General features: G+C 40.5%; 1 protein-coding gene across 1 annotated transcript in view; it reads right to left on the bottom strand.

Annotated features, from left to right (window-relative positions):
* Nucleotides 1-2,292: 2,292 nt before the first annotated feature.
* The window catches only part of LOC117289308 (CCR4-NOT transcription complex subunit 1-like), a 51,478-nt gene continuing 27,003 nt past the window's right edge, over nucleotides 2,293-26,767 (bottom strand). Inside the window, exons 25-46 of the mRNA XM_033770377.1 lie at nucleotides 26,337-26,453; nucleotides 25,329-25,574; nucleotides 24,498-24,884; nucleotides 23,422-23,562; nucleotides 22,352-22,507; nucleotides 20,800-20,940; nucleotides 19,868-19,972; nucleotides 18,664-18,783; nucleotides 17,464-17,655; nucleotides 16,192-16,340; nucleotides 15,368-15,476; nucleotides 14,406-14,572; nucleotides 13,289-13,523; nucleotides 12,520-12,756; nucleotides 11,305-11,468; nucleotides 9,170-9,287; nucleotides 8,519-8,623; nucleotides 6,913-7,170; nucleotides 5,595-5,844; nucleotides 4,018-4,150; nucleotides 3,574-3,708; nucleotides 2,293-2,986 (exon numbers count right to left, since the gene is read on the bottom strand). Coding sequence (XP_033626268.1) covers nucleotides 2,899-2,986; nucleotides 3,574-3,708; nucleotides 4,018-4,150; nucleotides 5,595-5,844; nucleotides 6,913-7,170; nucleotides 8,519-8,623; nucleotides 9,170-9,287; nucleotides 11,305-11,468; nucleotides 12,520-12,756; nucleotides 13,289-13,523; nucleotides 14,406-14,572; nucleotides 15,368-15,476; nucleotides 16,192-16,340; nucleotides 17,464-17,655; nucleotides 18,664-18,783; nucleotides 19,868-19,972; nucleotides 20,800-20,940; nucleotides 22,352-22,507; nucleotides 23,422-23,562; nucleotides 24,498-24,884; nucleotides 25,329-25,574; nucleotides 26,337-26,453 — 3,753 coding nt within the window. The 3' untranslated portion in view covers nucleotides 2,293-2,898. The remainder of the gene's footprint in view (nucleotides 2,987-3,573; nucleotides 3,709-4,017; nucleotides 4,151-5,594; nucleotides 5,845-6,912; nucleotides 7,171-8,518; nucleotides 8,624-9,169; nucleotides 9,288-11,304; nucleotides 11,469-12,519; nucleotides 12,757-13,288; nucleotides 13,524-14,405; nucleotides 14,573-15,367; nucleotides 15,477-16,191; nucleotides 16,341-17,463; nucleotides 17,656-18,663; nucleotides 18,784-19,867; nucleotides 19,973-20,799; nucleotides 20,941-22,351; nucleotides 22,508-23,421; nucleotides 23,563-24,497; nucleotides 24,885-25,328; nucleotides 25,575-26,336; nucleotides 26,454-26,767) is intronic.

The raw sequence follows: 26,767 nt of genomic DNA, 5'->3' as shown, positions 1-26,767 counted from the left end.
ACAGGTTGTTAAAATACAGTCCAAACTGTAAATGGCGGCCAATCCGAAGTAACTGGCCAAAATTTTCTCTTGAGAGTCAACTTGTGCACTTTGTACTGTAAGAAGTTCTGGCAACACACTTGGTAAAAGCAGGTAATGACCGTAGCACCATTTCGCGGATAAACACCTCGGCAAATTACACAAAAACAAACATGACGGGATAAAGTGTTGAGCCCACAAGTCCCATCTCTCTTCCAATTCTTCTAAGGAAGTTGTGAAAAATTTAAATTCTACTTCAATAAATTTGAAATCTGTACACGTGTGAATATTAAAAGTGGCACTATCTGAAATTCGAATCTCGATCCATGTCCTGTACATCTAACTGAACAACTCCGTTATCTTGTACGCTCCTTGAAAATTTGCATTCAATAAAATCAACAAAACATTAGGCATCAAAACACAATGATACCAAATCAAAAGAACCTTTTATATGCAACTGTTTTTGAAACATACAAAAAGGCAAGAATGCATTAGAAGAAAATTGAACCAGCAAATGCTGTTATGTGGTATCCAGTGACAAATAAAAGAAAATAGTAACGTTAAACACACCCACGGCCAAATATCATGGAGCTGCCACATACAAAGAACACAACAAACAACCTGGAGGGTCTAGTTTAATAAAGCTGCTGAAGCAGGAGATATTGATTGTGCGAAAATAGGCAGGGGACCAATCACTGATTGTTCATGTGACAAAGTGTGTTAGCTGGTAACCTCATAATGGTGCGAATAACTTATAATGCGCATAGCTATTTTTTGTGCCAATCGGCTCCATGGAATTCCCTACACAATGCATGCTGCCAGCAAAAATTGTGAATGGTTTTCATGCAAATATTATTGACTTACGGACTTTAGGCATTCAACAATGTCTGTTGAAATGACTCTGTAAAATTTGGTGGAAAGTTCAAGATTCTGTCGACTAACAAACCTTTGGTCACGACAGGTTTACCTCAAACTTGTTATTGAGTCAATACAAGTCACATGATGCTAGATCATCAAAAGCACTTATTAAACCTTTGGACTGTTCAACTCGTTCAACTCTGAAATACAGGGTAACAAACTTTAAAACAGGTTTGTCTGGTGACGACTCAATGCGCAAAACAAATCTCACAGCATTTCCTTGATGAAGGTGCTGCCATTAACACAGCGACTGTGAAATTTGTTTGGGTTAGAGCTGTCGGAACACAGAACATCTGAAACAGTGATAACGGGGTACTTTGGGGTCAGCCAAGTGAGCGTAACCCATGCATCTTGATGATTGTGAAAGTATGGGTAAAACATATGTTACATTAAATATGCCTGTTAGATGTTTCATATAACACTAATGGGGTCTTGGGAGATGTTTCAAAGTCGCTAATGGATTGGCCATACAATCAGGGTTCATTGAAAGCCATTGGACACTTTTGGTAAACAGTATTGCCCAAGGCCCACACTTTGTGTATCACAACTTATATATAAAATAACAAACCTGTACAAATTTAGGCTCAACTGGTCATCGTAGTCGGCAGAAAATAACGGGAAAACCCGTCCGCAATTCCGAACATTTCGCCGTGTCATGACATGTGTTTAAAATAAATCTGTACGAGAATCAATGTTGTTTTAATGTTTTCTCAAAAAGTAAAGCATTCCATGGAATAATATTTCAAGAAAGGTCTTTCACCATTACCTTCTGTAAACCCTGTAAGTTATTTGTCAATCTGTGAACTTTTATTTGTTTTTCTGTTCCGAAAGTGTCCAATGGCTTTAAAGTTGTTGCAAACTATGATCATTTCAAGCATGCATGTTTAAAGGGGCAACATCAAATTCAGCTGGTCTTAATTGTAGTCTTGAAAAAAAAAAAGACACTCGGGAAATACAGCATATGTGGTTAACTTTCATAGAGCTGCTTATGCAGAAAATGTTGCCTAATAATGTCCTGCTTTGCAGAAATGAGCAGGATACCACTTGAACATCGTTGGTACTTGTGACATGGCAGTTTGACTGGTAACTTTTTTCTAGTAAGCAAACATTGGTTGTGCTAAAGCTACTCTTTCTGCTCTTAAGCAGCTCTTTGAAATTAGAGCAGGTTTGAAGAATTGCGCGTTACTTTTACCAATAGTGTTTTCAAGCTGGTGTGGAACAATAGAAGATGTCGACGAACGGACACTGGTAGGCCAGATGAATTCCATGGTCATCACAAAGTTGTGGGTTCGAATCCTACAAAGCTAACCGCTGATTTCACAATGACTAGAAGAATAAAGTGTTGTCGTCTAGTTACTGAATCACAATTTCTTGATTTGTGCAATTCATAATCATAGACGTTTGTTTGAGAGAGATTGGCTGTTGCCAGCGAGGTGTTGATATCCCCTTGTTGGGGCTTGCCGGTTTTCCCCTTGACAGGAAGATCATCTTAACAAACAAACTAGTTTGGGGTGTAACTTCACACCGCCACTCCAACGCAAAAAGAAAGTCTTTGCAAGTAAACAAAGGCTGAAAAAAAAAAAAAGGGCAAGCCTCCAAAAATAAAAATAAAGTCTTTTTCAAATTGTTTTCAGAAGAGAGTTCATCACACTTCCAGATGTCCCATCTCTGGATCAATCCATCTTCTCGTACTTGGTTTCTTAATATTTTACACCATCCATCAAGACACTTTTCAAATTTTCACCACCCCAAAAAATCCCACTTTTTAAATACGTCTTTACACTGGGTGGATATAGCCCTCTATTGTACAGCTGCACAGCGGCAGTACTTTGTGCTATGTCACTTAAGGTGCAGTCACGTCTTCCCAAGAAAGCAGACAGATGGGGTCGATTCTCCCTGTACCTCCTGAGAAAGCAGAGTGCCTCCTAGGCGCCTTCTGGCCTGTAGAGGGGGGTATTTCGATCAGTCCAGTGCCTCCCCGGCCTCGCGGTTCATCGCCGGGGCTTGCCCCTTCTGTTGCATGCAGCTTCTGGCAACAGATTCAAACAATCTGAAAAACAAAATTAAAAAATTATTAAAAAGAAAATTGTTTAACAAATAAATGAAAAAAAAAACAAATGCATCTTTTAACTCTTTCACTAACCGACCGGTTGCTAGCTTGATTCATTGTTCAGGCCTGATACTCCACAGAGGCAACAGAGGAGATTGCCTCTTTGCCGCGGGTCACTGCCTTGGTGCCCTTGAAATGCCTCAGAAGAAATTTAGTTTCCTCATAAGGTGTCCTTTAACAAGGAGAAAATGCCTTGGTGCAATTGCCATTTCCAAAACGAAGTAAACAGGCCTTATTTTCAGTCACACTGCAGTGAGAACGCATTCTATTGGTTGTTTTGCTCCACGCACAATACGCACATGCTCATTCAACCAATAGAATGTGTTCTCTTTGCGTCGTGATCGTTTTCGCATCAGTGTGACTCAGCCTTTACACTGGGCGACTTGTTCATCGTTTTTAACTTTCACGCAACTATCATGTATGTTGGAGAATCTCTGTAGTACAGTGTTTAAGTTCGCTTTTCTGAGAGTCCTTGGCGTCACATCCAGAATAAATGAAATTGAAATGCCAAGGAACGAGGTACTCACTTCTCAATCTCTGGAGCACAGTGGACAAACTCATGATTCCAAAACTTGAAGCTTGGATTTCTGATGAGGTCAATGAAGGTGATGAGAAGGCCCCAGGGGTGCGGTCTGTTGACGATCAATCTCTCCAGCAGAACCCTATAGATGAACAAACAGATTAAGTAAACAATTATTTTAATAATACAACTAGGGTGGGATTCGAACCTACCTACCGATTTCGACCACCAAGCTTCGAATACAAATCCAATCCTATAAATACCGAGCCTTCACAAATTACTTCAAAGCTAAGGCTTGAACATTACACGTTTGCCCTGTCAAACACATTTTATTTTTCGCTCGGCACAAGTGCGGCAATTAAAACAAATGGGTGTCAAATGTTGAAATTAGTAAAATAGTTTGCCGTATTAAAAATAATTGAAAATGGCGCTGCGGGAAAACATTGCTTACCTTGTGATTTGTTCCTGCATTGCCTCTGTGTTTGCCTCAGCGAAGAGATAAAGTAGCGTGCAGCTGAAGTAGTGTGTGTGACTGTTGGGGTACCGTAACTGGTTAGCAATTGCATTCAGGAAAAGATACCGACCTATATAGGGAAAAAAGAAATTAGACAACAAATGAGGTCAAGTGTGTCTCTAAATTAACAAAATTAATTATTGAATAAAGTCAGCCATCCTTACAGGCAATTGTAAAAAATGTTCCATGTGATTCTTTGCTTTATTGGTTGGTGACCCACTTGGCTGCAACGATAAAATTAGAAAGTTTGACACAGCTCAAAGCCAAACCCTAAGTTGCCCATACACGTAGGTTGTTTTTCTTCATCGCATCTGATGAAGTGGTTGTTACTAGGAAATCTCACTAGTAAGTTATCGGAAGTGCTACATTTTATTTTCTTTTAAAATTACTTGAGTAACAGTCTACCTACCACTTAATTTCATGTACATGTACATGGTGGTATTTCCAAACAGTGGACTTAAAGACACTGGACACTATTAGTAATTGTCAAAGACCAGTCTTCTCACTTGCTGTATCTCAACATAAGCATATAAGATAACAGACCTGTGCAAATTTGAGCTCAATTGGTCTTCGAAGTTGCGAGATAATAATGAAAGAAAAATAACACCCTTGTCACATGAAGTTGTGTGTGTTTAGATGGTTGATTTCGAGACCTCAAGTTCTAAATCTGATGTCTCGAAATCAAGTTCGTGGAAAAGTACTTCTTTCTCGAAAACTATGGCACTTCAGAGGGAGCCATTTCTCACAATGTTTTATACCATTAACCTCTCCCCATTACTTGTCACCAAGAAGGGTTTTATGCTAATAATTATTTTGAGTAATTACCAATAGTGTCCACTGCCTTTAATTGAATCATGGATTAGCTGGTAGGGCTGCTGACTGCACCAGACAGATTAACTACTCCTTCTTTAAGCTTAAAGCCATTGGAAACTTTCGATAAGCAGTATTGTCCAAAGGCCCACACTTCATGTATCACAACTTATATATAATATAACGAACCTGTGAAAATTTAAGCTCAGTCGGTCATCGGAGTCGGGAGGAAATAACTGGAAAACCCAACCTTGTTTCAGCACGTTCCGCCGTGTCATGACATGCGTTTAAAATAAATCTGTAATTCTCGATATCGAGAATTTATAATTGTTTTAATGTTTTCTTAAAAAGTAAAGCATTTTCTGGAATATTATTTTAAGAGAGGTTTTTTCACCATTACCTCCTGTAAACCCTGTAGGTTATTTGTAAATCTGAGAACTTTTACTTGTTTTTCTGTTCCGAAAGTGTCCAATGGCTTTAATGACCCAAGTAATTCAATGCCGACACCCAGTGGTGAAAAGGTTGTCTAGTTTCTTCTGGCTAACTCGGAAAATCTACAATGGATGGTTTTTTGCAATATGAAGCTGTTATGAAGTAAGGTTGTGTCTGAAACGGCGACTTTGGCTACAGATCGCCCACCTGTGTTATTCTTTGACCAAAGTCGCCGTTTCAGATACGGCCTTTGCTTCTCCCAATTCAGTTACCTTCCGTATCAAGATCCACCACGAGATTCTGGAAGATGTCCATGTGCGAGGAATGCGTTATGGTGCTCATGGAGGGCGTGCTTCCCTTGCTGTGGATGTACGCAATGGCCTGAGAGCCGACGTACAGCACCAGCGCGTTCATGAGGGCAGTGTTGTAGCGCTGGCCGGGCTCTTGGGAGACCTGTAAGTGGCTGCGTAGCTCCGAGAGGAACGTAACCGGACTACGAGTCTTCAGGTACGAGTCAAGATCCTTGGGGGATGAGAGAGAAAGACTTTGGTTTAAAATTTGTTTCATGGAGGAAACTTAAATTTTGTAGTGACCCTATTCACCTGACGTCATCGTCCCTACAAATATTGGTTTCATAGTGTGACTAACAGTTTCCAAGTGTGACTGTGTAATACAAGTGTATAGCGAAGCGCGTTCACACACACCATATTCATTCATTCAGTAACATTTATTTCAATGTTGTTACTCAATACAATAATCCACATTTACTTCGAAATTACAAAAGTTGTATTGCTTTAGGTATGACAAGTTAAGTACACATTGATTCAATAACAGGCAGCAATTTAAGGATAACATTTAGGTATTATAAGGTTATGCGAGATGCTAATGTTCCCTAAACTGGAGAACATTTAGTACAACCATGTACAACCAAAGTATGAGACACAGCCGACAAAGCTTAAAAACTACACCTCAGTTAATGATTACGAGTTAAGGAACTGAGCTCTTAAGCTTTTAACAAAGACATAAAGAGAGGATGATGATTTCTTTACAGGCAGTTTGACTCCCAAAAAAGCACACATGTACGTGGGTAAACTACAGCTGCAGTGACAGCAGTGGTGTGGGTTTGGATCCCGGTCGTGACACTTGCAACATAAAATTGGGGAGGCAGTGCTTTCTGCTCTACCGGCCAGGCTTCGAATTGATGATATCCAAGCCTACATTCGTATGGACTGTGAAAGGGGTAACCCTGTTTCAGCCCTAGGAGTAGGTGGCAACGGCCTCTGGAAAATATAATTGTAGCCCACACCTTCCAGTGGCCTTCAGGCCTTGTGTGTCAGGCGACTTGCATAAAAAAGTTTTAAAAAATAAAAAATGTATTTAAAAAAACGAGAAAAAAAAACGTGCAATGACAAACATCCACATAACAATCTGAACAAGCAACAATCGATTATCCAGCGCAACAATCATTTGATGGATGTACATTGCTTGTGACTGTTCCCCCCCCCCCCCATGAAAATAAGTCTGTAGAAATTTTGTAGACAGCCATGCTTATCTGTAGTTTATAAAGCTTGTGTCAAAATTCATTCATACCTTCTTGAAGGTTGCTGGTTGAATCATGGCCGAGAAGTTCGTCATGATGCGCGGCGGCTGAGTGATATCCGTCAGCATGTCCACTTTCAGGTTCGGGGTGAACGGGTCCGGCAGACGCATGTTGCGCGGGAAGGCGCTCAGGATCAGATTGCGCATCTGGATGCAGTTGGGCGGGATGACATCGCAGAATCCGTAGTGGTAGTCGCACAAGAACTCCGGGAAGTCGTGCAGGAGCACCAGCAGGACACGCAAACACCCCTAAGGTAAACAAAAAAATTTTCAATAAAAACAATAATAACTTGGAGAAATAATGTCGGAAGGATTAGGCTGAACATCTGAATCCAAGCATTACCAAACATGGTTCATAATTTTAACAATAACTTAACTTGTTTACTCCTTTTTAAAAATAATCCCCCCCCCCCTTTTTTAACAAGACCTTGCTGAAGTTTTATAATACCTGAACTTTTTCTTCAGAGTTTGAAGTTAGCTGTCGCCCGGTCGCCCAATGCGAGTGAAAGTAGCGGCGGGCGAGTAAATACCCTTTCTCGCTAGCCCGCTGGGCGAGTCAAATATTTGTTCCTTTTCACGTATAAATGAGGGTACAGTGGCAAAATCCCAAAGAAAACTATTAAAATAGTAAATGTGACCATACTAGATATTTGCTAGATTTAATTTGGCCGCGATTATGAATTGCTAAAGTTCTTTTTGGAATACACGTACAATCATTGAAAACAAGATGCACAAAACCACATGGTGTTGAGTATCCTCACAGTACACGGTCGCCCACTGGTCCATGCAGTATGCACAGCACATACACAACACACAGTCAGCCACAGTCCATTCTGACCAACACTCTGCACGCTGTTGATGGCTGTTGATAATTCCATACTCGTGATCTTCTTTCATTGACAAGAATTCAATGCAGTACACATGTATGTACGCAGTAAAGAATTGCCGCACGTTGTGCATTATGCCTGGAGACTGTGCACATGGAGGAATTCTAATAACATGGACAACTTTTGCCAACAGAGGGCGTTGCGGGGCAAAGTTCAATGAATTGTTTACCGATGTGCGCTGTTGACTTATCGATTCATGAAGATTTTGTCGCAAACGGAGTTCAAAACACAGCCAAAACAACCGACCCCATAACCACAAAGTCATTTAAGTTGTCGTTGATGGAAAAGGGATAATTTTAGGAATAAATTAAGAGATAAAATCCTAAAAAAATGCAATTTTCAGGGCTTCACTTTTGTGTTTTTTTTTCTTCCCGTTCTAAAACTTTAGTGTTTAAATACTTTGAGGTAGTGAAAAAAACCTGCGGGCGCTCGAGAATTTTTGTTGGCTTGCCAGCGGGTTAAGGGAAACCCCTGTGAATCTTCCTTCCCAGCTTTGTTTGCTTCACCTTTTGTTTTAATAATGTTGTTACTTGTTATGTTTTCTTAAATTGTAATACTTTTACGTACATTTACTTGCCATTCGGCTCATGACAATACATGTTTAAATCTGGGCCACTAAAGCTTGCTGGGGGGCGAGCTGAGGGTACAGTTTACAAGCCCGGTGGGCTACTATACAAGAAGGCTCAAGCGCAAGGCCGGTGTGTACTTACCTTGTACAGCAATGCTGTGTACTTTGGCAGCTCAGCGTTGCGTAGGAAAGGAGCCAGAAACTTAAAGAGATCAATCAGGAGCTGGGCATACATTGGCCATCCTTGCTGTAGTGGGTCGATACAAAGAAAGGTAATCAAAATAATTGATGTTATTGTAATTATATTTGAATGGTTTGAAAGATAAAATAAAAAAATTGTTGACCGCAGTGGCAAAGTTTCAAGTGGTTACAAGAGATAAAGTTTAAGAAAAGAGAAAGAAAAGGAGCGTAGATAAATAAATAAGTTTAATTGTGTTACTGCATGATTTGACCTACTTCCACTAAAAGGTCAAAGTAAAGGTCACGTCCTGAATTGAAATTTGTCACTGTTTCCCATGTTAACAAAGTACCTAAATCTATAATAAAAAAATAAAATATAGAGATTTGGGTCTCATAATATTTTCTATACATTTTTACTGAAAATAAAAAAGGAAACCAAATAAATAAATGTCCTAAATGCTTATCCCTGACAAACAACAATTTAATATAGCATGATTTGAACAAACGACCTCCAGTTTAACAGGGCGTTGCTCTACAAACAGCACGATCTATGTTCAACCCCAAATCATTTTAAATTCAGATAAAAGTTTAAAACTTCCCGTCGCTGTCTTACCTTCTGTTGTGGTAACATGGCCAGCATCCTTGCGATAAAGATCCGATGAGAGATAAGCTCTAGCCAAGAGTATACGAACCCTGGGGCTTTGGAAGGCCTCAACACATGTAAGGCATTGCTGAAATTTAAAAAAAAACACAAGAGGGAAAGATACAAAATTAATTCAAATGTTGAAGAACTTTCGGAGAGCATAAATCAGAGCCTTTAGCAAAACTCTGCTTATGCTCCAGCTCCCGGGCTCGGGCACTACAGGGGTTGAAATTGCCTCTAGACCGCTAGACCGGGACTACCAGACTCACAGCCGGGCTACTGATTTTTCCAGTTTGATAGCCCGACGGGCTAGTGGAAAAACAATGCAAAAATCTCACCACAAACAATAAAGAACTGTGCTATTGTAAAGTTTGAGTCGTGACGCAAGACATAATGTGTTTCTCGGGCTACCAAAATCTCATCAGGGCTACTATAAATTCTGGGTTACTAGCCCTGCTGACTACCATGAATATACACTTAATTTCGACCCCTGCACTATCATGATTTCGCAGAGTGTACATTTTGCAGGTTGTTTCCAGCATCAAATTGAACTTGGACCTGGACCCACAGCGGGAGTCAAAATGAATTTCTAGCAAACGGTCTACATTGTAGCCTTTGATAATGCTCAGGTTTAATCAGCACATGCTTTTACAAAGTTTGACTTCAAAAATTGTTGACAAGAGTAATGGAAAGGGTTGCTGAAAACGTTATTAAACTTATTTGGGTTTAAAACTTTCTTCTTCTTAAAGATTCACTTCCAGTTAGCAGGGAATGCCTGCTTGTGCGCGTGGGTAGGCATACACAGAGTTGTGGGGACTTTTTCCAAATGAAACAAAGGTCCCCACAAAATTCTTCGTTGTTAAACTGGGTCCCCCACAATGTGATTCTTTAGAAAAGGGAATAATAGAACAACAATAGCAAATCCCAACAGCTGTGCATGCAAAAGACTGCGTGCAGGTAGTCCACTTGACTAGTGCTGGGCGAATAGTGAAATTTTGGTATTCGGATACCGCTGGCCAACTATCCGAAATTAACCGGATATTCAAATAGTGTTTTTTTGCCGCTAGAGGGCGCTATTAAAAAAAAAAAAAATTAATATTTTTTTTTGCCGCTAGAGGGCGCTGTTCGTTTGTGAATGAGATCGTATGGGCGGATTGATATTAGTTTTAGACAGTGTCACTCGGTTCATTCATAAAAATAACCGGATCTAATTTAAAGATGGCGATTTGCTTTTTCTTTTGATCATGATTGACTCTACGTGAAGGAAAACTTTCGTAATCTTTGAACAAATTATGTCAGAAATGTCATTGTTTTAACTCTTCACGGAGGTGAGCATAGTTAAATACTTAATTTATGCTGTTTTATGCTGTCTTAATAGATGTTTCATAAGGATTCAGACAAAACATTCCTATCAGTTGTCGCCCGACGTCCGCAAATATTCGGATATTAAAAGAATATCCGGTTACTTGGTTGTAATTACAGAACTATCCGGTTTATAAATAGGTATTCGCGCCCTATGCGGATATCCGGTTAAGAAAAAAAAGGGATTCGCGGTTACGGATAGGAAAACCTATTCGCCATTAACCGGATATTCAAATAATTCGCCCAGGCCTGACTAGGCATTCTTTGTTGATCACAAGTGCAGAATTTGGCAGGGAAAGCAGAGCCTTGAAGTTCGGCCCTGGGCCCAATTTCATAGCGCTGCTTAACCGTAAGTAAATTTGCGTGCTTATTGTAGCAGAAATATTTGCTAAGGTGCAAGCGTATTTCACAGGTTAGCAGAAAAATTGGGTGGCCATGTTCGTGTTTACCATGAATATTGCATTGTGACGTCATTTATTTTCGTGCGGTAAGCACCGGAAGGTTAGCATGCCTTTTCGTGTGGTTACGATTAGCAGCGCTATGAAATGGAAAGTCGCACAGTAAGCAAAAAATCGGTCGCTAAGCAGCGCTATGAAATTGGGCCCTGGTCTAAACTGAGAAAAAATCCCGAGCCTTCATGTTATGGGGAATACAGGGTAACAGGGCAAAGCTTTGACTTCCAACATTAGAGGCATGGATGTTTTATTGGTAACGATAAAAGCATGAATGAGGTGAACGCTTACCAGAAGGCCGTCATGATCTGGTAGTTGATGGCTTCCAGTATCTGCTCCGGGGCGTTGAGCTCCAGGAGGAGCATATTGAAGATGCGATGGTACGGCAACTGCTGGAACTCTGTATGGCGTACCTCATGGTCCTGAAGGAGTACCCCAGCTACAATGCCAAGGACCTACAAAAGGAACACAGAAGCAGGTGTGGGTAAAGCCATGTCATGGCCGCGAGCGGTTAAAGGGTATATGTACTTTTTCCTAACAAAAAACACAATGTCCAGAGATTTACATTAAACTTACACGGTTTGAAGATAATGATAGTAGAATGCTTCCCTTGAAATTTTACTTACTGAGGTTTTTGAGAAATCAGTCAAAGTAATAATTTTTCGCTCAGTTTAGCATGTAAACACGTATTAACCAGTTATGCTACGGTTTTGGTATAATATAATAACTGGTTAAGGGGATTTTACATGCTAAAATCGTTTTGGTCTCATGAGACCAAAATTATTTTGTGACTTGTTTTACTCATTTCTCAAAAACTACACAACCTTAGTTAGTAGTATTTGAAGGGAAGCTTTCCACTATCATTATCTTCAAACCCTGTAAGTTTCATGTAAATCTGTGGACATTTTGAAAAAGTACCTGAATCCTTTAAGAGCACCAGACACAAGCCCCGGGTGAAATTTCATAAAGCCTGAAGCATAAAAACTTGCTAAGCACAGACAATAATTGCTTAGCAGAAACTGGGTATAAGCAAACATTCCATCAAGTTTGCATTGTTGCAACTGGGGCACCACTCATGCTTTTTTCTTTAAAGTAAAAGAAATTTTCTCAGCAGTATTTTCTGCTTTACAGCTTTTTTAAAATTTGGCCCTGGTGTTTCTGATCAGCAGACAGTGGGTTTGACTCTCTGTTGTAGCTCTTGTGTCCTTGAGCAAGATACTTTTCTTTAATAAGTGCCTTTTCTTTGGATGGGACATTAAGCTTTTAGCATATTTACCAGTACTGGTATTTACGCGACTCTCCCAAAAACGTCGCTCTGTGACTTTCACCTTATTCTAAAAAACTTGATGACTAATGAAGCTGAAACTATGCAGCTTCATTCACAGCGAGTAGGAACTTGTGTCATGGCAAAAATAGTAATCTACAAAAGGTAACAAAACCCTTAAAGGATATAAAATTCATGTCAGAAGCAAAAATCACAATGCAGTATAATTTCTTTCTGCTTACCTTGTTCAGCAGATTGATCTTGGTGACTGCATTACTAGCGTCTCCAGAGTGTTTGACGAGGAGAGCGATCAGCCGCACGAAGGCGTCCAGGGTGTGGAAACACTTTGCCCTTGTCAGCGTCGGGGTGTGGGCCTGCTCAGAGAGAGCCCTGTAGCAGAGGTCCACGCACAGCTCCGTGCAGATGCGGAAGAATCGGGTGATGAGGTCATCTGTCTTGAGGATTCCCTGCTGGTGCATCTGATTGAATAAGAGCGGGTGACAGAGTTTAGAGTTTGGGCCAATCAGGTGCTGGGAAACAATCGTACGTTGGTAAATTGCCTGTTTAATATGTGATGCGATCAAGCTAAATGAGTCGTATCCTAGGTCGTTTCAATTTTTTTTATACATTTGAAATGAGGAATCTATCCATGCTCTAATACCGTTAAACCCTGTGTTGGTACCAACTTTAGTTCAAAAAAATGTGAAAGTAGAAAAATGGGCTTAAAGTCGAGTTGTTTATTGAACATACATCTGCTAATTTTCTTTCAATGCTAATTTTAAACCCTTTTTATGTTATTAATTAGGAAGGAAGTTGCCAACACAAACATTTATATTTATAAAACAAATTTTGTTGTTGATACAATTCACCCCTATCGGCCTGTTTTGGCTTGTTTCTCCAAAATTATATTTCCGACAAAGGAATCATTTAAGCTTGATCACATCACAATTTAGCGTAAGAAATGGCATCTTTGAGAAAGAAAATCTTGAGAACCACGGACAGTCTCCTTACCTGATTTACAAATGCAGAGAAAGCCTTGGTGCTGTCCTTGCCGCTGGCGGGTGAGTGATACATGCTGACCCACTCCCTCAGCAGGTACTCGGTCTTCTCTCGCAGGCCTGGTGGGTCGTCAAACTCCCTGGCCTGTGAGATGCCTGAATGCATCATGGAGGTGGGGCCACCGGGGGCCTTGTCCAGGAAGGCGGGGTCATGGTTCTGACGGACGACCTCGATCAAGTGTTGTAGACTGTGGATGGGGGGACACAGAACAAATTAACGGATCTCTAATATTTCAGTTTTTCTTTTTCCATAACACAATTCATGGATCTATGGAATTGACAAAATGCATCGATATCACACATTCTAACAAATATGAAATTATAGCAATTTTACATTTTTTTTACAAATTATTATAAAGCAAACTTTTGTTGTTGGACACACAAAATAATCCTGTCTCAATGTATGGTAACAATGTACAAAACTACTTCAGATACATATGAAGCAAGAAACCCGGACATCTTTTTTGTAACAGCCCGTCTTTCACCATTGTGGGAAAGCACCATTAAAGAAAGAGGCTAAAATGACACATCCTTTTTAGTCAAGCATCTCACACCTGTTATCTCTATGTAATCCCTTTTACTAACAGTGGACTTAATTGGATCATGCACAAACCAGTAGGACCGCTGACTGCCCCAGGCAGATAAACCTGGTAATTATCAAAGAACAGTCTTCTCACTTGGTGTATCTCAACATGTGCATAAAATAACAAATTTGAGCTCGATTGGTCATCGGAGTTGCGAGATATTAATGAAAGAAGAAAAAAAAAAACCTTTGTCACACACGGTTGTGTGCTTTCAGATGCTTGATTTCGAGACCTCAAATTCTAAACTTGAGGTCTCGAAATCAAATTTGTGGAAAATTACCCCTTTCTCGAAAACTACGTCACTTCAGAGGGAGCTGTTTCTCACAATGTTTTATACTATCAACCTCTCCCCATAACTTGTTTCCAAGTAAGGTTTTATGATAATAATTATTTTGAGTAGTTACCAATAGTGTGCATTGCCTTCAAGCAGTTTTTAATCAGGACCCGACCATTCTCTAAAAAGCAGTACCATGGCATGATACTTACCCATCTGGTGGGTTGGGTGTCTGACTGGCGATGCGTGCTAGGATGTGCAGCGTGTTGTAGAGGTCCGCCTCGTTCAGGATGTTACTCTGTTTCTCCTCGATCAGGTAGCGACGGACGAGGTTCATGGCAAAGGATACTGCGGTGTAGTTCAGCCCATTCTCCATCGACTGCAAACCCCAAAAAATAAAACACTCAGTTATCTTGTTTGAAAACTAAAAGGAAAATTCCCCAAAGTTTTTGTTGTTGCTCATTAGGAAAAATGGTGACAATGAAGCCCGGTTCATACTTCCTGCGAATGCTGAAATCAAATTTGTACGTTACAGGGTTGTTCTCGCAGCAAATGTTTCGCAGGAGTTGAGCACAACTCAACTGATGCAAATTAGATTTTTTGTGATGTCAAAACTCAGATCACATTCACAGGAAGTATGAACCAGGCTTTAGAGTAGAATTACAATGCATCTGTGAATGCTCATTTGAGTTTATGCACCAATGTCTTTGTGCTTAAGCAGCTTAATGAAATTTGGCCCTGCATATAAAACATGGCTCTATGTTTTGACTGTATCGTTTATCCACCCTCCATACTAAAAAAAAAAGGAAAAAAAGAAAAGGAATCATTGCTGTTACCATTTCAAGTTGCAACACAACTTGGGGGATTAAAGAAGTATCTTTTTCCATAGCCTTATTACTTCAAAGTAAAAGGATTCTCTCAAAATGCTTTATAATATCAAAAGCAGTTGTACTTCTAACCAGGTTTGTTTTTATTGCCATTAATTGAGTCTTGGGCAACAGGTGGGCATGCAAATCAACCAACTTGACTCCAAGAAACCGGACAAGAAAAAGAGGGCGACCAAACAGAAGATGGAGAGATGGATTAAGTAAATAAAGGGGCATTGCTTCCATTGGTGAAGAGGCTTTCCTTCTGCAATGGAGAGAAATAGGCTGAACAGAATCGACTCTTTTACCTGTGCAAGTTGCATATCAAATGTCTGCATATTAATGAGGTGAGCCCTGAACAGCTGCTCTACAGCGTCCAAGTTGTACTTGTGGTCACCGCGTGTCTCGCAAACAACTCTGCAAATAAAGTCAACACAAATATAATAGGGGGTGAACAAAGAAAAACTTGTCATATGGAGTTTCTCAGGAATCGAACCAGGGCCACATTGGTGACATGCGAGCATTTTATGCAGTAGCCACTCAAGGTTTTTTTCAAACTTGTGAGGCATTCTGGAATCAAACTTGGCCGGGAAAAAACTGAATTGTAAAAAGCTCCACAGAAGTGTTTTACTTGGTGTTTATGTTTGGTTACGAAGCTCAATCAAGAGAATTTTGAAAGGTTTTATTTTATGGTTTTATAAATTTGATCGCGTCAGCCCATACATCACGTGTATCGGTCCGATCTTCTCCTTGTGCAGAGACCTTTTTGAAAATACCCATTGCGCTAATTGTTGAATGAGGTGCATGCTGGTCTAGCTAGCGATCAAACTTAGAGTGCTAGCTAGACCAGCATGCACCTCATTCCACCCCTTAGGCACTCGTACCAAGAGTGCGTTTTGGCAACCCCAACCAGTAACGTTGGTTGAGCGTTTTTTTGGCGTGTTCGGTTGACACGGTTGAGCACGGTGACGATGCTGTTCAGACCAACCGGTAACCGACTCATGGACTCGGTTGCATTTTGGTTGGGGTTGCTGAAACGCATTCCAAATATTTGCGATGAAGTCCGTGGGGGGAAAATCAAGAATATTATTTCAGGTTTTGTGGGGGGATAGCCAGAAACTGCTGGACTGACCTGGTAACCTGTTTGTTGGTCCACTGAGGGCCGTAAGCCCGTTGGTCTTGTAGCGATTTCAGAACCAAGATGTGACAGTCTCTGTAGCGTAGAGCCAGCTCAGGATCCATGGTCTGTGGCGTGTAGCCTTCAAGGATGCCCTCAACGGCCTGGAGGGAGACAGGGTGGAAGAAATAAACGTAGGACGTAAAAGTTACATTCACAAAACCAAAGCATTTAGATGTTAAATTTGCATCGGGGTCAAGAATATTAGTTGTGTTTTACCCATACACCGATGTGTGATTTGCACTGTACATTAAAGGAACAAGTTGCCTTGGGTCGGACGAGTTGGTCTATAAAAAGCGTTTCAAACCGTTTGTTATGAAATGTATATGGTTAGAAAGATGTTCTAAAAGTAGAATATAATGATCCACACAAATATCACTCAAAATTGCACGGTTTTCTTTTTACGTCGCGAACTATCCGGTCGGCCATTTATGGAGTCAAAATTTTGACTCCCATAAATGGCCGACCGTGTTACTGGACGAGGTAAAAAGAAAACCACGCAATTTCGAGGCATATTTGTGTAGATCATTGTATTCTACTTTTACATCATCTTTCTAACCATATGCATTTTATAACAAACGGTCACAAAACGCTTTTCAAAGACCAACTCGACCGATCCAAGGCAACCTGTTCCTTTAATACTCAACATTTTCCTGAGAGGCAGTTCAAATTATATACTTTAGCAGCAGGTACAACACAAATGATATTCTTTATCCCACATGCAAATCTAACATCAACTTATTAAACGGTTGCAGTACCCACTGCTCAAATATTAGATTCAACGAGCCAGTCAATCTCGGTGATCTTATCACTAGACCTCTAATCAAGAATGGCAAAGGTTATGGGTTCGAACCTTGTGTATTGTATGTCAAGGAGATTGGGAAAGTACCGAGTTTACAGTGCCGTTATAGGTTAATGTTTCTTCTCTTCATATAAACTTATTTGAAGAAAAACGTCTTAGTTTGTTTACATTTGAATAAACTCACAATGCTAAAAACAAAACAAAAACCAACAAAACCCAGTCTAATAGATGTTAAATTTTAAAACCCAGTCTGGTCCCTGTTTGTGGGTCCAATTTGTGCAGCACAACAATCTGTAGTCACTTTCATCATTGCGTCCGGGAAACATGACCAAGAAAGTATTAAGGTCTCATACAGCTTTCTAGCATCAACTTCTCTTTGAAAGTTACTTAGCAAGAACATGGCGGAAAACCAGTCAAGGACAAACCTTTTGCAGGAGTGCGAGAGCCGTGACTATCTCCCTGGAGTTTCTGGCTAGCACCACCGCCTCCAGCAGTGTGTGTAAGACCTGCATGTGTTGATTCTGGGCGGAGGACTGGATCAGAGCGTGGAGGTGCTGCTCGATCTCAGAGACACACTTGTCGTAAATCTGGGTGATTTCGTCCGTGGCGTACGATTGCTGCAAGAATGCAAGAGGAGATGTCACACTTTTTAGAGTCTTGACAGGGAGAAAGACTAATACAGGAATTTCACACCTTTGGTAATTCGTTCAACACAATTTTACCAATTGGTAAAGAGCAATGGAGAGCTGTTGATATTATAAAACGTTGTTAGGCTTGGACTCAGTTGCCAGTTTAAAGGAACACGTTGCCTTGGATCGGACGAGTTGGTCTATAAAAAGTGTTTGAAACCATTTGTTATGAAATGCATATGGTTAGAAAGATATTTTAAAAGTAGAATATAATGATCCACACAAGTATCACTCAAAATTGCACGGTTTTCTTTTTACGTTGGGAACTATCACAGTCGGCCATTTAAATGGCCGACCGTGTTATTGTACGAGGTAAAAAGAAAACCACGCAATTTCGAGGCATATTTGTGTAGATCATTGTATTCTACTTTTACAACATCTTTCTAACCATGCATTTTATAACAAACGGTTACAAAACGCTTTTCAAAGACCAACTCGACCGATCCAAGGCATTGTGTTCCTTTAAGCCTTGTGCATTTTGTACAGTGTTTCCATGATCAAAAAAGCCCCAGAATAAATAATGGATGGCTAAAACCTGACAGCATGTAGTAATGTTCAAAACATGACTTGACAAACTGGAACACAATATGAAGATTTTGCAAGTTCAAGAAAAAATCATCTAGATTGCTAGTTGTTCCATGTAGCTCAGGGTTTTCCATACACACCATGGTCCTGTGGTTAGACTACAGGACTTAAATTTACAATGTCGCGAGTTCGAATCCTACCCAAGCTAACCGCTGATTTCACAATGACTAGAATAAGTATTGTCGTTTAGTTACTGAATCACAACTTCTTGATATATGCAATTCATGAGAGAGATTGGCTGTTCCCAACTTGGCATTCGTATCCCCTTGCGGGAGTTTGCTGTGTTCCCTTGATTGGGAAGATCATCTGAACAAACAAACAAACAAACAAACAAACAAGCTAGGTTCCTACCTGCATGGGTTTGACCAGGAATCCTGGGGGCTGGCTAGCCTCTAGTGTCGGCTGGAAGCCGGGGATACTGCGGGCAAACTCTTCATATACAGCTATCTGGCCAGCTGGAACACCGCCAACCTATCATACAAACAAAGCAGACACAATCAATTAATAACAATCATAATCATTTATTTTTGATAGATCGCCGGTGAGGATACACTTAAGGCCAAGTAAATAAATGTTTAGCGTCCCCGCCTGCTTCCTTTTTTAGAGGCCGCCTCCTCCCTTTTTTTTAATACCGATTTTGAACAAAGAATTGGCAAGAGTGGGATTTGAAACAAGGACCTCTGGAAATGTTTTTTAATGATTTTTTACTTTTTCATTTTAAATGGAAAAAAGGGATTGATTTTAACGGTCTCATCAAGAAAGTACTTTACTTTAAAAATGTGTTGGGCAGTCATTAAAAAATAAAGGGTCCTTTTCCTTCCTTTTTTTTTTATATCCTGAAAAAAAAAAATATATAAAGCCCCTCCTCCTTCCTTTTTTTTTATAGAAACCTGGACGCTAAACATGTTTCTTTTTTTACACGGCCTTACTGAGTTGGGCTGTCGACCGAAATCAACTGCCACCAGGGACACGATGCCACATACTCCTGGAGCTAAAACAGGGTTAACCCCCTTCACGGTCCGTATAAGCTATTATGGCTAAGTGCCTAGCTCAAGGGTACAAGTGTCATGTCCACGCTTCAAACCCACACTCTGCTGCTGACAACACCAGAGCTCCCACATGTATTTCGTAAAAATAAAAAAATAAATTAAAAAAATCTTATTTCTGATCAGTCTGTATGACAAGCTCTAATTTTACTTTTCTTTATAATTTTTATTTTGTATAGTTTAATTTATTTGATGAAAGTCACCAGACACACAAGGCCGGAAGGCACCATCAAAGTGTGGGCTACAACTATTGTATTCCAGAGGTCGTTGACACCTACTCCAAGGGCTGAAACAGGGTTAACCCTTACACAGTCCATACTGATGTAGGCTTGGGTATCATCAGTCCAAAGCCTGGCCGATAGAGCAGAGAGCACAACCTCCCCAATTTTACGTAGCAAGTGTCACGACCGGGATTTGAACCCACAATCTGCTGATCAAACACCAGAGCTTGAATCTGGTGCTCTTAACCACTCGGCCATGACACGCCACATGATATGATTGACTAGTACCTTCAGTCTGATCTGTTCCGGCATTCTCTCTGCCTGGTATGTCAGGACAACCGGGTCACAATAGCGTCGGTTCTCATTGCGAGCGTGCTTGCGCAGTTCAATTTCCTAAAAGGAAAAGAGAGAGAGAGAGAGAGAAATGATAAACGTTATCAGTGTAAGTATTGCATATAAAACGTCAACAACTGGTTTTGAGTTTAGATCTTTACCGTGCTGCCAAATATGTAGTGCGAACAAGTTAAATCAATCTCAAGAACCATCTCTGCCCTCACAGGTACCATTTATTCCTGGGTGAAGAGAAGCAATTGTAGTTTAGTGTCTTGCTCAAGGACACAAGTGTCATGACCGGGATTCGAACCTACACCCTAATGACTCAGCAACCAGAACTTCAGTCCACTCGGCCAAGACATAAAGTATAAGTTTTGAGAAAAACGCAGAATAAACCTAGAGGTCCTGTCTGACCCATCCCATCCCATGTACCCTGAGTTTTTGTTAAGTCGTCGGCGGGAGGATCGCCTTTTGCAACGTAGAATTAGGACACAACGCTACAACAACTCCTGTGTCCCTACTGCAATCCGTTTTTACAATGGCTCTCAAGTCTGCTGTGTTGTATGCTTTGTCAAATTTAAGGACCTCTCTTGTGTACATTTTACCTTGAATATAAATATTTCTGTGCATAATTTTTAATCCATGCCAGATACATATTTTTAGACCTGATATTCTTAATTAAAATTTTTATCTGTCTGTTTATTGTTAAATAATTTTAAGTGTTTTTGTCTGTACTGTTTGAATCATGGCCAGTTTTAATTTCCCCAGTGTGGGATAATAAAGTTCTTATCTTATCTTATCTTATCTTAGGTAACTCTGGGTTGAAACTCTAACAACCAACCCTGGGGGTTGACCGACTAATTGACTCTTTAACATTCCTCCCTTACCGTTGCAAGACGCCTGTCCATCTCTGGGATGGCTTTCTCCACGGCACATTTCTGGATGAAACAACAAGCGAGCTCCACATTCTCTGTAGCTACCACGTTGGCTGCTTGGTCAATCAACTCCTTAGTCTGTGGGGTGCCTCCCTGTGGTGTGACAACAAAATAGGCGTTAATGACTAAAGCCGAAAAAAGTAATTACCTTGCCTACACAGGAACAACATATCAGGCCTTGGTTATACCCTTTTTTTAGCTGAAGACACAGTAATTTTGTTCTTTTTGTTAACTTATCATCAGCAATTGTTCATTCTCCCATATTGTTCAGTTTTTTGATTTGTTAAAGCCTTTAGACACTTTCGGTAAACAGTATTGTCCAAAGGCCCACAGCTCGTGTATCACAACTTTTATATAAAATAACAAACCTGTGAAAATTGAGGCTCAATCGCTCATTGGAGTCGGGAGAAAATAACGGGCAAACCCTCCCTTGTTTCCGCACGTTTTGTCGATATCGAGCATTGATAATTGTTTTAATGTTTTTTTCTCAAAAAGTAAAGCATTTCATGGAATAATATTTCAAGAGAAGTCTTTCACCATTACCTTCCGTAAACCCTGTCCGTTATTTGGAAATCTGTAAACTTTTTCTTTTTCTGTTCCGAAAGTGTCCAATGGCTTTGAGCGTTAATGTTTGTTTGAGGAGGCTTATGGATCAGAAACTATACCTCTATTTTTTTTGACCATGACAAGTCCAAAGACCTGTGTTATAATCAGTAGAATTAAGTTCATCACTTCCACATTCCTTACATCAAAGAAGAAGAGAAAGGGGTAAATCAGGCCTGTGTTTTAGTCTCCATGACCAAAACAGGTGTCTTCAGAGGTACGCCAAAATTGATCGATGAACCAGAAACAGTTCTTGGTTCAGGTACATGGACATCTCTCAAAATAAAAATATTCTCAAAGTAGACTGCCTTCCTTTTTTTGTGCAGGTAAAAGATCTTGGTCTTAATAAATCTGTTTAAAGGCAGTGGACACTATTGGTAATTGTCAAAGACTAGTCTTCATAGTTGGTGTATATCAACATATGCATAAAATAACAAACCTGTGAAAATTTGAGCTCAATCGGTCATAGAAGTTGCGAGATAATAATGAAAGAAAAAACACCCTTGTCACACGAAGTTGTGTGCTTTCTGATGCTTGATTTCGAGACCTCAAGTTCTAAACTTGAGGTCTGGGAATCAAATTCGTAGAAAATTACTACTCTCTCGAAAAACTACGTCACTTTAGAGAGAGCTGTTTCTCACAATGTTTTATACTATCAACCTCTCCCCATTACTCGTAACCAAGAAAGGTTTTATGATGATAATTATTTTGAGTAATTACCAATAGTGTCCACTGCTTTTAAGGGTACAACCAAATTATACTTTTATTTTAAGTAAATTTGCAGAAATAGGATGCAAAAAGAACACTTGATTTCATAAAGTAGTAAAGTAAACTCCTTGTTCCAGTTGTTATCTCTTTTTTGTATACAGGCGTGATTCGCACAGTCTATGAACAGCCTTACCTTGAGTGCAGTGATGCACGCCGACTTGAACATATTGCTGATGCTTGTTAGTAGAGGCTCACGGCATGTGATCATAGCCATACCCGCTGTCAGGTTACGCACCATGTGATGCGCAGCGATGCGCATGCGATTCTCCTCGGGGTCCAACGCAAAATCCTAGAAAGGACAAAAAAAAACCATGCAGTGTTTAAAAGAGTTAAATTTCATGGGGGTCACCGTGGTCTTGCAGCAAGTTGGCTGAAGAGAAGTGTTAGGGGTCTTGTCAAAATTAATCCAGGACAGGTAGTCCTCTCCAAAATTTGTGTTGTATTTTAAATGAAAGACATAGTTTTACTCGCTTAAAGGCACACAGTTCTCCAATGCACTACTAAAAGACATGCCCTATGCCAATGCATCCAGATGAGCGCTCTACGGTTTGACTGGTTGATTAATAAAAAGTATCAACAAACTTGCAGTTTTGGAGCAATTTGAAAGGTTTGGAGTGTCAGCGGTTTGTAAAAAAAACGTAACCCTAGGCACTAAGAACCTCTCCCATCATGGTTTCTCAAACACCCACTTTCGAATAAGATGAATTAATGGCAGGTAAATAATTATTATGATAATAATTCGGGGGGGCTAGTCATCCTTACTCGCAGCTAAGAGCTGAATTGCGAAGGACGCGGCTACAAAGTGTTCGAGAAGCAGGCATGCAAGGGCGCATTCAGCTGCCAGCCACATTAACCCATTATGACCATGGGGCACAACGCACAACTCAACTCTCATATGGCCCCGACCGGGAATCGAACCGGGGTCACCTTGGTGAGAGGCGAGCGCTTTACACACAAGCCAACCGTGCCACCCGAGTAAAGAATCTTGTCCTGGACTAATATTGACAAGGACCCTTGTCCATAGGGCAGCCTTGCTTTCAAGTCATCTCTGAAAAGGCAAATGCATCTTTACATAACACAATCTTCAAACAAAACTCAATTTCTGGTAACTGCAGTCAATCAATAACATAAGTACGAGATGATCTTGAACAATGAGACATTAACCTTTCTGATATCTGTTTGAGGTCAATCAATAACATTTACCTTTCTGACGATCTGTTCACACGTAGTCAGAGCAATCTTGATTGATCTATCCACAACGGGATGGACTAGTTCCTGCACTGCTCTTTCCAGCATGGGTCGTACACAGCTACGAAGCTGTGGATGCTGCTGGAATAGTGGAATCTGTAGATGGAGCATAAGAAACCAGTCTCAGTAATATTAATAATGCTCTTTGAAACCAGTGGTCAACTACTTTACATGAACATTTTTGGGCTACTTACAGCAACAAAATTTGCTTAAAGGATTTGGGTACCTTTTCAAAATGTCCACAGATTTACACTAATCATTAAACTTACAGGGTTTTAAGATTATGGTAGTGGAAAGCTTCCCTTGAAATATTACTTACTAAGGTGCTGTAGTTTTAGAGAAATGAGTAAAACAAAGTCATGAAAATGCGTTTGTAAATGATTTTAAAAAAAAATCGTCTCATGAGACAACAATTTTTTTCATGACATTGTTTTACTCATTTCCCAAAAACTACAGCACCTCAGCACGTAATATTTTTAGGGAAGCTTTCCACTATCATTATCTTACAACTGTGTAAGTTTAGTGTAAATCTGTGGACATTGTGTTTTTTTTCCTACAAAAGTTACATAGACCCTTAAGCAAAAAATTATTTCACAGGTTAACAAAAAACCTAGTCAGCCACCTGGCGTGTTCACCATGGATTTACATTGTTATGTCATTCATTATTCATACAGTAAGCACAGGACGGTTTGCATACCGTTTTGTGTGCTTACATTTAGCCGCACTATGAAATGGAACTCCTGCAGTAAGACAACAAATTTTACATTGAGCAGCTTCATATAATTTTCCCAGTATGAATGCTGATTCTCTTCAGAGCCTTTTAGAACTAGTTTGTTTCTCCTGATCGAATGCAATATTTTATTCGTATGCCGACAGCCGTCGATTTCACCAAACTCTTCCTAACTTAAGATTGATCTTAGCACTTAGGACGAGTCCCAACCCTGCGCTGTAGCATGCAGACCTTAAGATTAATCCTAAGTTAGGACGGGTTGCACGTCCTAACTCGTGAAATCGGCTGCTGCACCACTTACTTGTGCATTGATGGCAATATGAGGAGCCAGACCAGCAAGTGAGGACGTGTTCAGATCATGGAAGCTGAACTGCGGTATGGGCGCAGCGGACTGCTGCGCCGCCGGGGCGCCACCTGCCGTCGGAGCAACTGCAGGTGTCGTCACGGTAGACAGCGTCGGCGTGGGCATGGTATCCGTCACCAGAGATGCCATAGAACCCGCGGTACTGCTGGGTATCGGAGTGCTGGTGTTCGGCTGGACACTGGGCTGCTGTTGTTGTTGTTGTTGTTGTTGCATTGGTGGCTGGGTTAACGGCTGCTCCTCGCCGGCCTTCTTGGCGCCGGTAAGTTTCTCGTGGAGATGGCGGAGCTGTGAGGAATCCGTTAGGTAGTTGTAGGTCTTTACATCCTGTGAAAACGAAAAAGGAAGAAAAGTTGACAAAATAAATCAATTTCTTTAAACCTGTTAAAGAACCATAGCTTATAAACAGGCATGATAAGCCCCTTTCACACTGGAGTTATTATCCCCATTGAACACAGCCCCAGGGAGACCCCAATGTTAACCAAACACACGTTCAAAATATCCCCGTTAAGCAAAGCCATAAGACATAGCTAAAATTTCATAAAGCTGATAAAGCTAAACAAACTTGCTAAGCACAGGACAAAATTTGCTTAGCACAGAAGAAACGCGCTTTGCAGAAAACAAGTTAACAACCCCAAATTCCACACAGTTTATATTGTTGCCCCCTATTCCCCACTCATTTTTCTTGTAAAAGCGAAGAAACTTGCTAAGCAGAAAATCTTCATCATGAAAATGGGACCCCACACTAAGCAATAAATCCTTTAAACTCACTTTGGGTTCCAGCCCCATGTTCTTGCACAGCACTTCCACCTCAAACTTGAGATTGAGTTTGAGATTGGGCTCCTGGTGGAGCTCGACCAGTACTCCCATGATGGCCATCGTCCACGGGTTGGGTGGCTTGAAGACGCGGCTCTTGCTGCAAGATTCCATCACCTTGGCAACGAAGGGGACAACGTAGAGAAGCTCCTGCTGGCCAAGGTGGTACGCCTCAAGGATCAGGGACTTCATGTCGAGATCCTGTTTGGGAGAAGATCAACAATGTTAAAGATTTAAAGCTAGCAATCAGGAGTCACTTCAACAAACAGTACAGCAATATGCTCTGTTTAAAACCGCAGTTTTACCCAAAGTTATTTATTAAAAAAAAAATTTAAAAAAAAAGTTGAACAAAGACAAAAAATTACTAGAGCCGGATTTAACGACCTGTCGACAATCAAATTTCTTACAGCAGAATTTGCAAATGTGATCTCTGGATTAATCCTTTCATTCCAAATGGAGGCATAAATAGACTGTGCACTTTACCATGCTTGAGCCCCAAATGTCAACTTTGGTTGCCCAAGATAACACACAAAAAGACACTGGAGCCTGAACAAAGGCCATAATATTAAAAAACAGTACTTTTGTCCATGTTTGCCCTCCATTCCCAATCTGACAATCATTGGAAAGAGAAAGATCGGATCTTTCCAATGATCAGTTCCCAATTCCATGGCTCTGCTTACCGCGGAATTCTGCGCTTACGACCCCGATTCCCCGTTTACGTGCAGGCACCGAGTATCTGCGCTAGCCGTGTAAGCGTAGAATGCTTGATAACGTGGAGTACGTACGCGCAGAAGCCACAACTTGCCGCTAACCCGTGAAATACACTTGTCGTAAGCACAGAATTCCCTGCTAAGCAGAGCCATAAAATTGGGCCAAGATGATGGAGGATTTAGTTCAAAGGACGGTACAACACTGACGGACATTCATGACACTTTTTTAATAAATTTGTCTCTCGAGTCTTACAATTTGTAGGATAGGTTTGTTCTTTGCCAATGTCAGCATTCCCAACCAGTGACCCAGATTCTTGAGAAGAGTCCGATCCGAGAAGTTGGCGTCACTTTTGTCCGAGCTCAGTAAAACCTATTGGAAAGAGAGGAAAAGAATAACAATAATAATAATATTAATAATAATAATAGACAGCATTTTAAATACGCTCAACTTAGAAAACTAAATCACAGCGCTTACAAAATTATTTACTACAGGAAAATAAATGAATGAAAAATCAATTGAATTAATGAAATGAAAGCCACCTGAATGCAATAAGTTGATTTATGTTGAAATAGGTATGTTTTGATCATTTTCTTGAACTTGTCGGTTCATTTGGCATTTTGGATTGAGCGTGGTAGACTGTTTCACTCCTTCGCTGCAGTGACTGTAAATGTTCTATCACCAGT

The sequence above is a fragment of the Asterias rubens genome, chromosome 4, assembly GCF_902459465.1.
Source record: "Asterias rubens chromosome 4, eAstRub1.3, whole genome shotgun sequence".
NCBI classification, from domain to species: Eukaryota; Metazoa; Echinodermata; class Asteroidea; order Forcipulatida; family Asteriidae; genus Asterias; species Asterias rubens.
The sequence above is the reverse complement of the archived record's forward strand: the minus strand, read 5'-3'. Positions and strand labels throughout refer to the sequence as shown.